The following is a 15999-nucleotide window of genomic DNA, read 5'->3' as shown; positions in this document are numbered from 1 at the left end:
ATTGTATACTACAGAGCTTATCTGTTATCTAGAATTTGTTACTTATTATATATATATATATATATATATTTATATATATATATATATATATATATATATATATATATATATATATATATATATATATATAAACTTTTTTTAGTGTGGCAGCAGCCCTACGGACTTATATATATATATATCCTTGGGCTGCTGCCCACACTAAAAAGAGTTAATGCCCTGGTGCTAACAGTAATATCATAAAGAAATTTACAAAATTTTGACCCCACTGAGGGTCAAAACGTTGATTCTAATAAAGCTTTTTATTGCATAAGTCCCTAGAGTGCAACACGAGTTTTGTAAATTTTTATATATATATATATATATATATATATATATACATACATATATATATATATATATATATATATATATATATATATATATATATATATATATATATATATATATATATATATATATATATATATATTTGTTGACTGTTCCTTTAGTGCTCTGGATGTCTGCTTGACTACAATTTAGCTGTAGACCACTGATTACATACATAGCAAAATTAGGTACTCATATTTCAGTTAATGGTAGCAGAAAAAGGTAATATCACCAGGGTGTGGAAGTAAGCCCTTGTAAAACTGGATTAGAAGGGAGAATTAGGAGAATTCACTGCACATTACAGCTATAGAACACCTACTGTATTAATAATACTTCTGTTACATCAGATGGTTTGTTTAAATGCTGTAGTGTGAAAGAGTGGAGCACTGGGTGGAATCTGGATATGGGGAAACAAATATTTGAGTGTTTCTTTATTTTTAGAGCTGTCTGTGTTTCCTTTCCGAAGATGCTCGAAGTTGCCTCACGAGGAAACTTTGAGCGACTTCGGAAAACAAAGCGCCGCGTGTGTCATAACGCAGGCGACTTCTCATTACAGCCGGCGCAGGACAAGAGGAAGCGGTTCAGGGAGTTTACTCGCCCCAAAGAAGACCAATAAATATACAAAAAAAATAATGAAGACCAATTTTTTTAGGTGGGGACAGTGACCCCCATTTGAAAGCTGGAGAAGAAGGCAAATAATTAAAAAAAACTAAGGCCAATTGAAAAGTTGCTTAAAACACATGCTCAGAGCTGGTGGTGCTGACAAAGCACTTGGTACATGTGCATGAGACTCTAATTTGGCACCAAAACACAGAAAAATTACATACACAAAGATTAGCAGAACGACTCCATTGGTATATAGCTACAGCACCTATAAAGCTGACATTAATAGAAGCAACAAAACTTTTAAAACCCTTTATTTACATTTTAAGGCTTATTGAAATCACTCCCATCTCTTTCCTGTGCGTCAAAAATACAAAAGAATTTTAAAAGAAAGCTATTGAGAAAATAACATTATATTGTTTCTCAAATATTTTAAAGATCTTCTTTACTTCTGAACAAGACTGCTATGTCATGAACGAGCTGTAGTACAGTAATTGTACCATTGCACAGTATTTCTGCCTGCCCAGAGGGCATTTCAGCTACTTAAATTTGTGTTGCTCTGTATTTTATTGCAGTATAGTTGTCATCTTCTTTAGATAATTAATTCTGCCACACATTGTAGGTGCCATTATAAATGTGACACATTGTTTTATGGAAATTAGGATTTTATTTGTTTATTTATAATAGACCTAAACATACAGATACAAGTGCAAACAAAAGATGCATTAGACATTGTCCATTCGGTTCTAGCTAGCTAAAACATGCCAAGCAAGCTGTCTCATTTGAGGGAGTGAAGACTGTATTACAGAATTCTCAGCCATTTACAGATCATCTGATTCTGGAATTTCAGCATTGAAGGTGACGTCAGTAGCATAACAGATAGGGATATTTTCAGATGTCCATCCCTGAGCCATTCTGTTAAAGGATCGTCTTGAGCTTAGAGGGTTTGGTGACATATTGACAGCAGGATCCATCATTGGAAATAGATCAAACTCAGGGAGCTTAAAAGTGGTTAACTTTGATGCATTATCAAATCCCCCGAAAGGAGTGGCAGCTCTGAAATTTTGGGAAAATAGAAAAAAAATCATAAGTACAAAAATATTTCCCCCTACCTTTCCTCTACTGTCAGTTGAGTCAAGTCCATATTGGAAATATCTGTAACCCCTGTGCACCACCAGTGGTTTCAGGGAGAAACAATCACCCTTACCTGTCTATCATCTTCAGCACCTTCCAATACTGCTTATGACAGATACTGGAGGCACCAACAACTTTACAATTAGACCACCATGATTCTCCATAAGTGGTCAAAATGCTGTAGGCCTACATTTATTCCTATGCAGACGCAGTTGAGTCAGCTCCAATCACCCAATTATAGGAGATATTGGTGCACATACTGTCAGTGGTCCACCATCCACTTGCACACAAGATTCTTTTTACAGCATAAGTGGTCCATAAGTGGTCAAAATGCTGTAGGCCTACATTTATTCCTATGCAGACGCAGTTGAGTCAGCTCCAATAACCCAATTATAGGAGATATTGGTGCACGTACTGTTAGTGGTCCACCATCCACTTGCACACAAGATTCTTTTTACAGCACCAAATAATTATTATTTAAAATGCCTTTATTGGATATGTGTGGCAGAACCTGGTTTATAGCAACGTTTCAGGCCACATCTGGCCTTTTATCAAGCTAAATTTATTCCTACTCAAAATAAAAACAATAAATCTCACATTTTGTTTGTAACTCCACCTTACACTGGCTTCACTAAATAATAACCCTGGGATTGAGCCCACAGACTCTAATATTTACCTTTTCCCCCTGCAGATACTATGACCACCCATGTTTATAACTGCATTTGTGCACTGATCATGACATTGCAGTGTGTGATTAAAGAAAAAGTTAAATTAGATATGTGTCACTTTGAAGAATGGAAAGGATCTGTACAGGGACAATAATGCAGGGCAGTATCATTGTATCAGATTTCTTAAACCCAGATATACTTTGCAATCAGCCCAAACTGGCCTGAAAACTAAATGCAGCAGGTTTCAACTGCTGTGGGCACCATGCATGTGGTTACATGGAGCAAACTTAAAGTCCATGTGGAGCATATAAAGTAGAGATGTGCTTTAATGTTGGCTGACCTAAATGATCCAGTAAGATTGTGGGCCTTTCTGTAGGGGATCATGGATTAAACCTAGTGAAATTCAACTCACACAAATTTCCTACACAAAAATAAATGATATGATTATGTGTTGCTGAAGTTTAAATATCCCAGTTCATTTGATTCCAGTTCAAGTCCAAGAGCCAGATTTAAATACTTATGACTTGTTATCCTTTAGGCTGCTTAATTATTGCAAATTTTACAACTGTAAACAACAGAAGTTGCAGCAGACAATGTTGTTTCAAGGGCATGATGTATAAATACAGAATGGGAAAAATGATTAATTCTTTAGAAAGCAGTCTATAGATCTCTATGGATTTTATAGTTAAAATAAAAGAAAGAAATATTTATGTTTTAACACAGGCATTGATGTATACACATCATTGTCAACACTATAAACTAGCAGAAATAATAAAAAAGGCTAAATGTCTTTATCAATATAGTGTATGATATTTAGGTGAGATTTGCAAGGATTTGTATTTATCATCTTTAATGAGGTTTCTAGAATGGGATGATGGGATGTAGAGAGATATATTCTGAGACAATTTGCAATTGGTTTTCATTTTTTTATTATTTGTGGTTATTTTTATTCAGCAGCTCTCCAGTTTACAGTTTCAGCAATCTGGTTGCTAGCATCCAAATTACCCTAGCAACCATGCATTGATTTGATTAGAGACTGGAATATGAATAGTAGAGGGCTTGAATAGAAAGATGAATCATAAAAAGTACCAATAAAAATACATTTGTAGCCTTACAGAGCATTTGTTTTTATATGGGGAATATGGGAAAGCTTGAAAGAGTCAGAAGAAGAAGACAAATAAATAATGAAGACCAATTAAAATATTGCTTAACATTAGCCATTCTATAAAATACTTTTAGTTAATTTAAAGGTGAACCACCCCATTAATATAAGCTTTATAATACTGAAATATGAAACGTTCTAACAATTCAATTCTGTACCGTTTCTGAAATAATCAAGTTTATCTTAACTGTCTCGCTCTCAGTGTCTGTTTCTCTTCATTCTGTCTTCTTGCAGGAGTTGGGTATCAGATATTCATTGACATTTAGATCCAATATATTATAAGGGGGGATTATAAGGGGGCTTCCTTTCCTAACAGATGAATTAGAGCTCACTCAAATAACTGATGCCAGCACAAACAAAATATCTGCCTTTTGCACAAATCCTGCATGTAGAGAGACATGATGTCTGGTGATTTTAATAAAGTGAGCTATAATACATCTTCAAGGCAAAAGGAGCTCCCCTATAAAAACGAAAGCTTAAAGGACCAGTGACATCAATTTTTGTTTATTAAAAAATTCATTAGTGTAGAACGAAAAAAATCCACAAAAACATATTAAACTTTTATTATTAAGAAAAAAGTTACCGAAACTCCGCTTGCACTCCTCGTCAGAAAAGGCGCTCAATTTCTCCTCCCTGCTTTTCTTATAGGAGATAGCCAGGGAGGAGAAATTGAGCGCTGCATGATGGATAATCGCAGTGTCCACTTCTGAAGAGGAGAGCAAGAGGAATTTCTGTAAGTTATTTCTTAATAAAGACTTAGCGATTTAAAAGTTTAATATGTCTTTGTGGGTTTTTTTCGCTCTACACTAATAAAAAATTGCTGTTACTGATCCTTTAACTTAAGAAGTAGGGCAGAAATCTTATACAGTATGTTTTGGGCTTCTGTACCAGCCCAAGGCAACAATAGCCCTTTATCAGGGAAGATCTGTTCCTCCAAAAATGCCTCAGTAGCTCCCCATCTTCTTTTCTGCTGATTCACTGCACATGCTCTGTACTGCTGTCACTTACTGAGCTTAGGGATTAAAGCACAATATACTGAATATATATCATATAAATGTCACAATATAAGGCTAATTAGCAATTAATACAGATAATTACTACACGGCAGCACAGAAACCAGTGCAACTATCAGCATTGTAATATCAACTTGCAACAACCCCTAAGCTCAGCTTGTCAACAGCTGCTCAATGCACACTGAGCATGTGAGTTTCGCAGACACTTTCCAAGATGGTGACCCCCGGTGACAGATTTGAAGTCCTGGCTGGATTATTAAAGATACTGAGAAGGCTGGTGCAATAAATGCAGTTCTCCCTTTGCGTTCAGGTTGTTACAAAACTAGGGCTCCAAGGATGTATTGTCAGCCCAGTCTACCAACCATACAAAAAATATGTAAAATTAGAACCTTGATGTAAAAGCTATACATGAAGACCTTCCCACAGACACCCATCAACTGTATGGCTCACTAGGGTAAGTTTCGTTAAGAAACAGACTGAAGCATTGCTCCTTTGTTTCTTTACATTTTCTCATTGAAGTGGGGGAATATTATGTGTTTCACTTAAATTGTATTAAAGAATTACCTGTTGAAGCTCTTGTAGTCAGGAATCTCAGCCATTTCTCCAGGTACAGGCAATTTCGGGTACAGGGTCTCAAGGAGGTCTGGTTCATTGCTTATGGCTTCTAGCCATGGAGATATATAATACTTAGGAACAGCGGTTTCATTGAACTTCTCTGGGGGTATTTCTTTGAGTGGCCCTGTATAGCCTGCCATTACAAGGAAAATTCTAGCTTAGTATGTGTGTTACATGAGTATTAGCAGAACATGGAGAGGTATAAAACTGTATGTATAAAGACATTTTCTTTGGCATGTTAAATTCATGATTTTATATATATATATATATATATATATATATATATATATATATATATATATACTTAGAAAGAGAGAAGCACAGAGCAAGTTAATGTTCTTTTGGGATAAAAAGTGTTTAAAATTATTAGGAATTAACTTCCCTTCCACAATGTCAGTAATAGGTTTCTGTGAGTGCCATCCCCTGCTGACATACACATGAATGGGAAATGCTTTATCAAGGGATGCCCACCTATCAGCAGAAGTATTTGCATGGACTGTGTGCTTCCATACTATGGGGAAGATTTACTAATGGGCGAAGTGACTAACGCTGGCGACGATTCGCCACTGTTACCTCTTTCAGGTACCGCCATATGCAAATGAGCCCTTTGCGAAGACCTGTATCTTCGCTTTAAGCGTCTGAGCGAATTTTAGCTTGGTGAGGTGTTGCGATGGCTGCGAAGCCGTCGCTGGCGAATTTTCACCGCTTAGTAAATTTACCCCTATGAGTGAGGGCAGTGATATCGATCATCAAAATTCACAGTTAGAGTGCTATGGTGATCAAAATGTCTATTGTGAGTAGAAATAACAGATCAGCAACTATTTCTACAGTTTCTTTGCTAGAATTTTTCAACAACAAATGATAAATCATAAGGGCACGGCTTTTCTGTCTAGGGAAAGACATTACTGGAGCTTGTTTAACAATTATTTTTGATTCTGATTCATTATTTTAAGTTGTATAGATGTTCTGTTGTCCAGGAAGCTTTATAGATTCTGAGCCTGTAATAGAACAGAAAATGTATTCTGCTTTAGTGGCTGAGATGTGGTTATTGTCCAAAGAGAGTTACCAATGGAACATGACTCTGAAACCGCCCCTGTAGCCTGAAACAAATGATCTCAGCGGTAGGATTCAAGTACATCTGATCCATTTGTTTTCCTTAGGAAGCAGCTGCTGGAAATGCCAGTCAAAAATTGTTCTTATTCATTGTATTCAGTGGGTTTTTATGCAGAACTTCCTGTTAGAGCACCAAGGAATAGTGATTGAGGGATAAACCATTTGGGCACAAGTAACTGTTGGTGATTGAATGAAGATAATACAGCCATTACCCTAATTTGTAATGTGGAAACTGTATTTCTTCAGCCATGCTATTTACCTGGTGCAATGTTTTCAGGGTTGGGAGGACTTCGAGGATCTGGTGTGTTAGGAGGTGTCTGTGGAGAGATTTGCTGGTTGGCGTCCAATGTATTTCCTTCTGTGTTTCCATTTTGGTTGACTTGATTTTGCTGTAAGCAAATGGAAAAGGATAAAGTTAAAACATTACATTTATGTGTATAAAATTAATTTACAAAACACATTATAGACGAGAACCTACTAGCTAAGCAAAATTCTCTACATGCTGAGGTGCTATATAACACTGTGCTAGAAAGGCCATATCAAATCTCTTTAAGTAATTTACAGTTATCCCTAGTAAAATAAGAGATAGAGGGTGTACAACAAAATTAGTATATTATATTAATGTAGGAAGCCCCAGGTTTGCTGAAGGCAATTTGAATTTAGGGCAGAGACACACACTGCTATTTTGCTATATCAGCGACAAATCGATCCTTTTTTCAGGCGACTAATCTCCCCGAACTGCCTTCCCATCGGTTAGAATGTAAATCGATGGAACTCAGATCACTTTGGCTTTCCGAAGTCGCCTGAAGTTTCCTTGTGAGGCAACTTCGGAAAAGAAGCGATTTACATTGTAGCAGGCGGGAAGGCAGTTCGGAGAGATTAGTCGCTTGAAGAAGAAGCGACTAATCTCCTGAAATAGCAACGTGTGTCTCTGCCCTTACTGTGTAAAGTTTTTTAAGGTGGCCATGGACGTTAAGATTTTTCTCTCCCTAACTACCAGTTTTAGGGCGATCCGTCAAATTATCATGAGGTTAGTGGGCATGGAACGATTGTGCTCTAATGATTTTTTGTCCGACATCAGTCAGGAAATCAGTCTGTCGGGTTAGAAAATCTTCATTGTACACAGTGAAATGTATCCATTGTCCAATTGTTTGCAGGGCAAGCAGGCAGCTACCCATGGTTTTCCTAGCTTCAATTAGACAATATGACTTGAAATGATCATTTTAGTTGATGAACAAATTGTAGTTGTAAACAATCATTTCAGTACAAGCTTCGTCCTACGATAACGAAAAAATCTTTTAAAAATCTCAACGTGTATGGCCACCTTAAGGGTAAAGTGGAAGTGCTGGAAATACTCTGATAACGTTTTCTAATAGTGTATAGGGAAAGGAAGAACAAATATTGCTAAAAACTGTTTTCATATGGAAAAGGGCTTAAAGGAACAGCAACATCAAAAAATGAAAGTGTTTTAAAGTAATAAAGATATAATGCAGTGTTGCCCTACACTAGTAAAATTGCTTTGTTTGCTTCAGACACTACTATTGTTTATATAAATAAGCTGCTGTGTAGAAATAGGGGCAGCCATTCAAAGTAGAAAAGGCTCAGGTTACACAGCAGATAACACATCTATTATCAACTATTTAACCTGTGCCATATAGCCTTTTTTCAATTACCGCCATTGCTACACAGCAGCTTGTTTATATGAACTATAGTAGTTACATAGTTACATAGTTAAATTGGGTTGAAAAAAGACAAAGTCCATCAAGTTCAACCCCTCCAAATGAAAACCCAGCATCCATACACACACCCCTCTCTACTTTTGTAGTGTTTCTGAAGCAAACAGATCAGTTTTACCAGTGCAGGGCAACACTGCATTATATTTTTATTACTTTTATTACACTTTTATTTTTTGGTGTTACTGTTCCTTTAAGGTGATCCCATTGCTTTGTGGTGCCTCCTTGAAGGCATTACTAGAAGTACTACTGGGCAACAGTGTGTATGGGAAAACTTAATTCAGTCCTTTATTACCAGCTGATCTGGCCACATGCCACATCAGCGGATCAGTACAAATTGGCCATCATAGAGGGCAAATGGATCACAAGGGAATTAGTCCATATGCAGTCAGCAATAGCCACACAACTTGTATCTAGCTGCATAAGTGGCTTTTGTGTTAATTAAATCAAAACAGACTGCTAGTTAACCTAATCAGCACTACTTATTTCCTTCAGAGTAAGTGAGTACCACACTGCAATGTGTATAGGAATTCTACTTGAATAACTGCTGCTTTAAAAAATAAATCTATAAATAATCATATAATGAGAGCATGCCTCTGCTTATTTGTTTGACCACTAATTTATTTTAGATCTGTCATTCCAGCCATCAAAGTCCTATTTATTGAATGCCAAACAACATGAGGTGCAGCTGAATTAAATGCAATAGGAGTGCAGAGGTTAATAACAGTTTTCTGATTTTTTTTGTGTGCCTTATATAAGTTTTGTTTTTTTAATTCAAAATTGCATTTCATGTCCAAAATAAGAGATTACTAGACTTAAAGGAAAGTAACATTAAAAAAAAGGAATTTAAAGGAATGACAATATAGTCTAGTGGGGTCCTATATTCCAAAACTGTTGAGTTTGCTTCAGAAAGACTACTATAGTTTATATAAATAAGCTGTTATGTAGCCATGGGTACAGCCATTCAAACACAGGATACAAAGTAGATAACAGATACGTTCCAAAGAATGCCATTGTATACTACAAAGCTTACATGTTATCTGCTGTGTATCCTTTTTTAGCTTTGAATGGCTGCCCCCATGGCTACACAGCATCTTATATTAAATTATAGTAGAGATTCTGAAACAAACACACCAATTTTACCAGTACAGGGCAACTGTACATTATATTTTTGTTTTAGTTATCTACAAGTACCCCCCCCTTTATTACAAATTCAAATCTGTTATGGATTATATGCAGAATTTTACATGCTAAATGCATTCATTGGGACCCCATACCAGCATTAAGAATTTTGTAATAATTATTATCCTTTATTTAAACTACTGCAACATTTTAATTCAGTGCTGTACAGAGATGATACCTTATTAACATCAGTCCATGCCCCAATGGAGCTTGCAATCTAAGGTCCCTGTCACATTCACACACACTGTGGTCGATTTTATTGAAAATCTATTAGCCTGCCTCAACCTGTATGTTTTAAGTTTGGAAAGAAACCATAGACCATACAAACAGTAACATAAATACAAGGTGCAAGCCACCCCCCCCTTCAAATAATCATTCAAAATCCAGCAAACTGTTTTTTCAGCATGATTTTATTAAGGAGGACATTGTACGTGCATCAATAGTGTGCACTTCAGCTTTTATTGACTGATACTGACATTCTCTCTTTTGCACACCAGAACTTCTCTGGGTTTGTGGCACGAACACACATTCTAATGAAATAATAATTCTTCTTCCTTCTGCCAATCCAGCCAAGTCAGCTGATTAATTTCAGCACAAAATGACCTCTTAGCTGTGCTATAAATTTCGCAATGTTCTCAAGGCTTTATTATCGTACAAAGGGTCCTGTTAGCTCCCAAGAAAAACATTCAGCTTTCTACAGACACCTGTGGAGGCCTGAATTAAAAGAAAACATTAGCAAAATAAGTTACAGTTCATGTGTGGTTTATTAGCCAAATTTATCCACATCAGCCTAGCCAGGAATCATTCAGAGTTCAATATTGTTGTAGTTCTTAATGCTTAAAAAGCTATCCTAAACATTTCCATTTTTATTTTGAAGTTAACTATTTCTGTGATCCCTTTATGTGTTGATGTTGTTCATAAAATAATGGAACTTTATTCAAGGATTAGCCTAGCAAGTAGGCTTATTCAAGCAAAACAAGTCTTATTGCAGTTACCTACTATAATATCCACACCCAGAATTCTCAATTTTTTACTCAGAATTCTGCTTCTACTGCAGATAGGTCCACTTAATTAAAGGGAAAAGGGGCACCTTACCAGGGCCCACTGATTGGTGGGGACCACTGTGTCACTATGACTTTAATTTATATATATATATATATATAGAAAAGACCCGCACTCCAAAAGTTCAAATTATTTTTATCGTGTACAAAAATCCTTTTTTTTTTTATTTGTACACAATAAAAATAATATGAACTTTGCAAGAAATGGAGTGTGGATCTTTTCAATAATTATATACATAAAACTTTGGACCGTTGACTCATCTGTTTGGAGAAAATCTAAGATGCCCATGCTTTCAACTGTAGAACGCATGGCTATCTCAAATTTTTCGACAGGTGTTTAAGCAAGCCACGCAGAGAGAGAGAGAGAGAGAGAGAGAGAGAGAGAGAGAGAGAGAGAGAGAGAGAGAGAGAGAGAGCATGCCAATCAGCCTGGGAGCACAAGGAAAAGAAAGCAAAGGCAGGCATGTATTTACCACTTGGCCTATGCCTGACCTAAGAAAAATGATAAATAACATGAATGCAATGTATGATATGGAATATTTTTCAATGCCTTTTTTAAAAAGCAACTGCATGTGGCACAGTGATTAATAAAACTCTAAAGAGAAGGTATATCTCTCCTAGAATGAGACCCAGCATTTGAGGACAATAACAGGAACTGTGTTCAGTGGGGCTGAAGGAAGCAGTGCAAGTAAATGAATTAATCTGTCAGCACCTGGGGAAATCGGTAATGGCTGTGGGAGAAGTAGTGGCAGCTGCATAAAGTTGAGGGAAAAAACTTGTTAGTAAGAACTCTTCCACGCGAGCATTCTTGTTTGTGTCATCATGAGAACGGGACCATACAGAAGAATTGAGTGCTTCTAGGCCTGTGGTCCACTGCCTTTGAACAGATTAAAACAGAATGCAGGGGAGCGCAGCCCAGAACACTAGTGTGGAAGATTACTAAAGGTTTATATTGTGCTGTGTTAGTTAATAGTGGTTGAGGCAAGGGTGGATTAATGCACAGGCTACTCTAGACTATTCACTAGGGGTCCAGTGTTATCAGGGGTCCATTGCTGTTTTCTTTCAATATTTCTTCAATTATATTATAAATATAAAATTTTATTTGAGCTGCTGGGTCCGGTCAGGCCGCACCTGCTGGGAAAAGAATGCATGCGAGGTGTATGCTTGTGCTCGGATGTGTTCAGATCCAGTAACGTCATTGGCATACTGAACCTGACCTGGCATGAAGAACTAGGGTGCTTGCATCCCTGGAACTGCACACATCCCGGCAGCAGCATAAAAGGGGGGCCCTGTTTAGATGTATCTTAGGGTCCCACATGTCATTAATCTGCCACTGGGCTGAGGTACTGCCCAAAGAAGCTTGTAGAAAAATACAGTCTGACGATGAATAAGTCCCTTCCAGTGAATAATTATTATGTTATCTAAACTTAAGAACTAGCACAAATCTGCATAAACACCATCCTCCTTTGGAAAAGATATTGTAAATTCTGTCATTTGTGTGAACCCCCACTGCCATTGTTGAATAGACGCATTACAACTTTGGCCAGGGCTCCACGGTGATCTATAAATTAAACTATACATTAACCAACAGTTTGACGTAGAGAAAAACCCAGTGGGTCATGACCACCCCAGACAGATATTAGATTGCAGCAGTCATAGGTTTACAGTGGCATTGAAGAGAAGGTACATGGTGGGGGAGGGATGTATGAGTTGGGGTCTTGCACCCTCATGAGATGAGGCACATCTATTACTCACCCCTACCATGAATTTTTTTGTCCATTCTTACAGCCCCAAGGTCAGTACTGGCAATGGGGCAAATTTACTAAAGGGGCAAAGTGGCTAACGCTAGCGAAAATTCACCAGCGTGACGTCATTTTGCCACTTCGCCAATTTACTAATGGGTGCTGGCGTAAATTCGCTAGTGAAGTGGATCTACTCTAGCGCTACTACGCACCCTTATGCCAGGCGAAGGTGCGCTATGGCGAAGGGACGTAACTACGCCAATTCACTAAATTGCGGATTTTCGTGAACATTACCTCTTGCTTCACTTCACCACCTGAGATCAGGCGAAGTGCAATAGAGTAGATAGGGATTGCTCCAAAAAAAGTTGAAATTTTTTCTAAGTCCCAAAAACACTGGCGTCTTTTACTTTTTTAAGGGTGATAGGCTGAAAAAGAGTGAAATTTTGTTTTTAGGGTACCCTCCTTCCCCCCTACATTTGATAACGTATGGCACCTAAACTTTACTGTGGGCACATGTGTAGGGCATTAGAAAACATTTATTAAGGTTCCCCGGCCTTGTGTAGTGTAATGCTGCATATACGGCATTGTACTTTAACTGCACGCCGTATGCAAATGTCCGATCCTAACTTCGAAACGCTGATCGTAACATCGCTAGTGCAACTTCTCAAACAATCAGTAACTTGTGCGCAACTTCGGATCTTCGTGAATTTGTGCTGCCCTGGCTAATCTACGCCTGGCGAAGTGTGGCGAAGTGCGGTGAAGCCAACGCTGACGCAACTTCGAAGGTAAGTAAATTTGCCCCAATATCTTCTGCTCACTCTTGCCTAAATATTCCTGCTAAACTAATGACATAGATACTGCCCATTCTCATTTCTCTGTGTTGCATGAAAGAGATTAAATATTCATGTTACACTTTCAATTATGGAAAATATACTAATATACAGAAAAACCCTTTTATAAAACGTGCACGTGTTAAGTACTTTATGCCATACATGTTGAAACCACATAGTTATGACACAAAGGTATTTTGCTAGCAAAGTATCACCACGTGTCATTTAAAGCTCTTTACAGTGTTTTGGATGAAGTAATGTCATGTGCTCCTGTTCTGTAAAGCGTTTGATTCACAGTGACTCACGTGTGTGCCGGAAGTCAGTAATAACACATGCACACCATATAGTACTGAAGTGACAAGGAGTAATTATGTTACTTAGCAACAAATGAAGCCTTGTCATGGACTAACTCAGCAGGTATTTGTTGTGCTGCTAATGGTTCAGTTCTCTCTTTTATTATCAAGTGTATAAAGTAATATATGGTCCAAGTGGCGGATCCATTAGTCTTATATAATGATATCAAGCATAAAGATGAATTTGATGGAACTATGAGTAATTGGAATATTCATAGAATAGTATAGATCGGCATGCATATGAAATAATAATAGTAATGCTAACATTTCTGTCACTGTTTATACGTCATGTGTATATTTCATGCATTCTTCTATTGTATAGTCACTTCATAGATACTTGTTAATAGTAATAGTCATGTTACTTTTTTGTTGCAAATATACATTATTTTGATATTCCTTGCAATATAAGGGACTCATTTATTATGTAGATTCTTAATTATACTTGTCTGGATACCTATAGCAACCAATCATCATTACTTTTGTTGCTTTAATTCAAGTAAATAAAAAAAACAAACAAACTTTTTCTTTCATTTGTTGTTTTGAGTAACTGCTATTTGGAGTCATTTAACTCTCATTCCTTAGGCAGTTGCCTAAAAGACTAACGTGTTGGGAAGCCAGGTATTCCATCTGGAAATAATATTACTGTATACATTATGTATGCAGGTAACTTTCTTATGGGAGAATTCCCTATGTGAAAATTCTTGTGCAAAATGAAATGCAATTTGCCATATTCTCCCCACAATTCAGCATTTTCCCAGAATGCCAGTATAATACTGGGCGCTGAAACAACACAAGTTTATTTGTTTTTTTTTTTTGCAATGGTATTACTTCTGGGACAGTGATTGCCTCCAGTCAGGGACCTCAGTGAAGAAGGACTGTAGAGTAGAAGCTGCTTCCTGAAGACTTCCTAGAGGGAATGTGTGTGGATACTGCAATTGCCTCATGGAGGCTCTTCCTCATCGAAATGCCTAATGCCTGGAGCTCTGTGTGAGTTTTGTGCTATTGCCTCAGCTCCAGCGTGAGTAACAAACCTGTGGTCACTTGCCTAGTGCATAGTTAATAAACCGTTCCTGTTTGTACCATAAGAACCTCCTGGCGCCCATCTTATGTATGTTTGTATGTACAGTAGCCTGAGGGATGTAGTTGCACTACACAGTAAAGGGAACACTTCCACATGGCGAAGGCCCTGACCCTGTTGTGTAAGTTGCATGTAGCCAATGCTCTACCCTGCTAGTGGGTATTTGATGAAATACAGCCAAATAGGTGATACACTGGAATTCAATTGTGGTTCTTTAGTGCAGAGAGCATAATTGATTCCTCTGCACTAGGTATAGGGCCCCCACAACCTGCTCCATCAATGAATTTGGGAGTACAGGGGTGTGTGGGAAGGGGGGGGGCAGCATCAGGAAAGCCTCATCAGGCTGGACAGGGACATAAGGAGTGGCATAAATATAATACTTTTCATGGCTTACTATGTAGGAATATTACAAAACAAGTCCCCTTGATTCTATGGTCCTTTTTTCAGGTTGAAATTTAGTAAAATACAATAATTTTTCCTCTGCTGCTCATCTGCTGGCTAACAAAGTAACATTTTCCCTTTGAAACTTGGTTTTGAAATGAAAGAGAAAAATATCATCCTACACTGAGCAAGCTTACTATTATATATTAGTTCCTGTCCTAGTAGTATATTACCGGTGTTAGTTTAGGGGACTCATTTACTAACAGTTGCACCAATCCCCGATGCATTGCTGGCTGCGCTCTGCCCCCTTTACTGAACAGGAAGTCTTGACAAGGTGCAGCATTTATGGGCTTAAGGCAGCTCTGTACCTAATGGATGCACCTAAACCGAAAGAGGTGTGCAAAAACCATCCCTTTTATGTTGGGGTGCAACTTACACCCACAAGTGTTGTTTACACAGTACAACAGTACAGTTTAATGATACTTTAGAGAAGGGTTGTAGAGTGCACTGTAGGCAAAAACCTTTTGCACCAGTATTTACCTGTATTAACAAGTGTCAACAGGAAAAAAGAATGTAAAATGGACCCTAAGGGCTAAGACAACTTCCTTGAACCTCAAACAATTCTTACTGCAGCCTTCCATCATATAATGTGAAATGTTTTCTGAGTGGAGGCTTGAATTCTAATGTCTCTAACCCAAACCCAGAAGGTCATGGAATGACTCCTGGTTATTCAGTAGATTCTCTTACAGGCCATAAATTCCATGGAGGCCAGAAAGGCTTTGGATAAAAGATCCAAAGAACTTGGCACTATTTTTGAGTTATCATAGATCTAGAACAAAACCCCTGGCTAAATGTCAGCCCCCCCAGCTATCAGTGTTCACTAAGGCCCTTTTGGTGGGGCTTTGTGCAATAACACCTGCATTTTGGAAAGACAAAAGGTCGTCTCAGGCAGTCGAGATTCACTG

At 37.7% G+C, this 15999-nt stretch overlaps 1 protein-coding gene across 1 annotated transcript in view; it reads right to left on the bottom strand.

Annotated features, from left to right (window-relative positions):
• Positions 1 to 1267: 1267 nt before the first annotated feature.
• The window catches only part of myoz2.S (myozenin 2 S homeolog), a 30803-nt gene continuing 16071 nt past the window's right edge, over positions 1268 to 15999 (bottom strand). The window contains 3 exon segments of the mRNA NM_001086904.2: positions 1268 to 2025; positions 5511 to 5694; positions 6934 to 7063. Coding sequence (NP_001080373.1) covers positions 1791 to 2025; positions 5511 to 5694; positions 6934 to 7063 — 549 coding nt within the window. The 3' untranslated portion in view covers positions 1268 to 1790.

Source organism: Xenopus laevis, chromosome 1S (genome assembly GCF_017654675.1).
Source record: "Xenopus laevis strain J_2021 chromosome 1S, Xenopus_laevis_v10.1, whole genome shotgun sequence".
In the NCBI taxonomy this organism is placed as follows: Eukaryota; Metazoa; Chordata; class Amphibia; order Anura; family Pipidae; genus Xenopus; species Xenopus laevis.
Note: the sequence above shows the minus strand (reverse complement) of the source record. Positions and strands in the feature narration are given on the sequence as shown.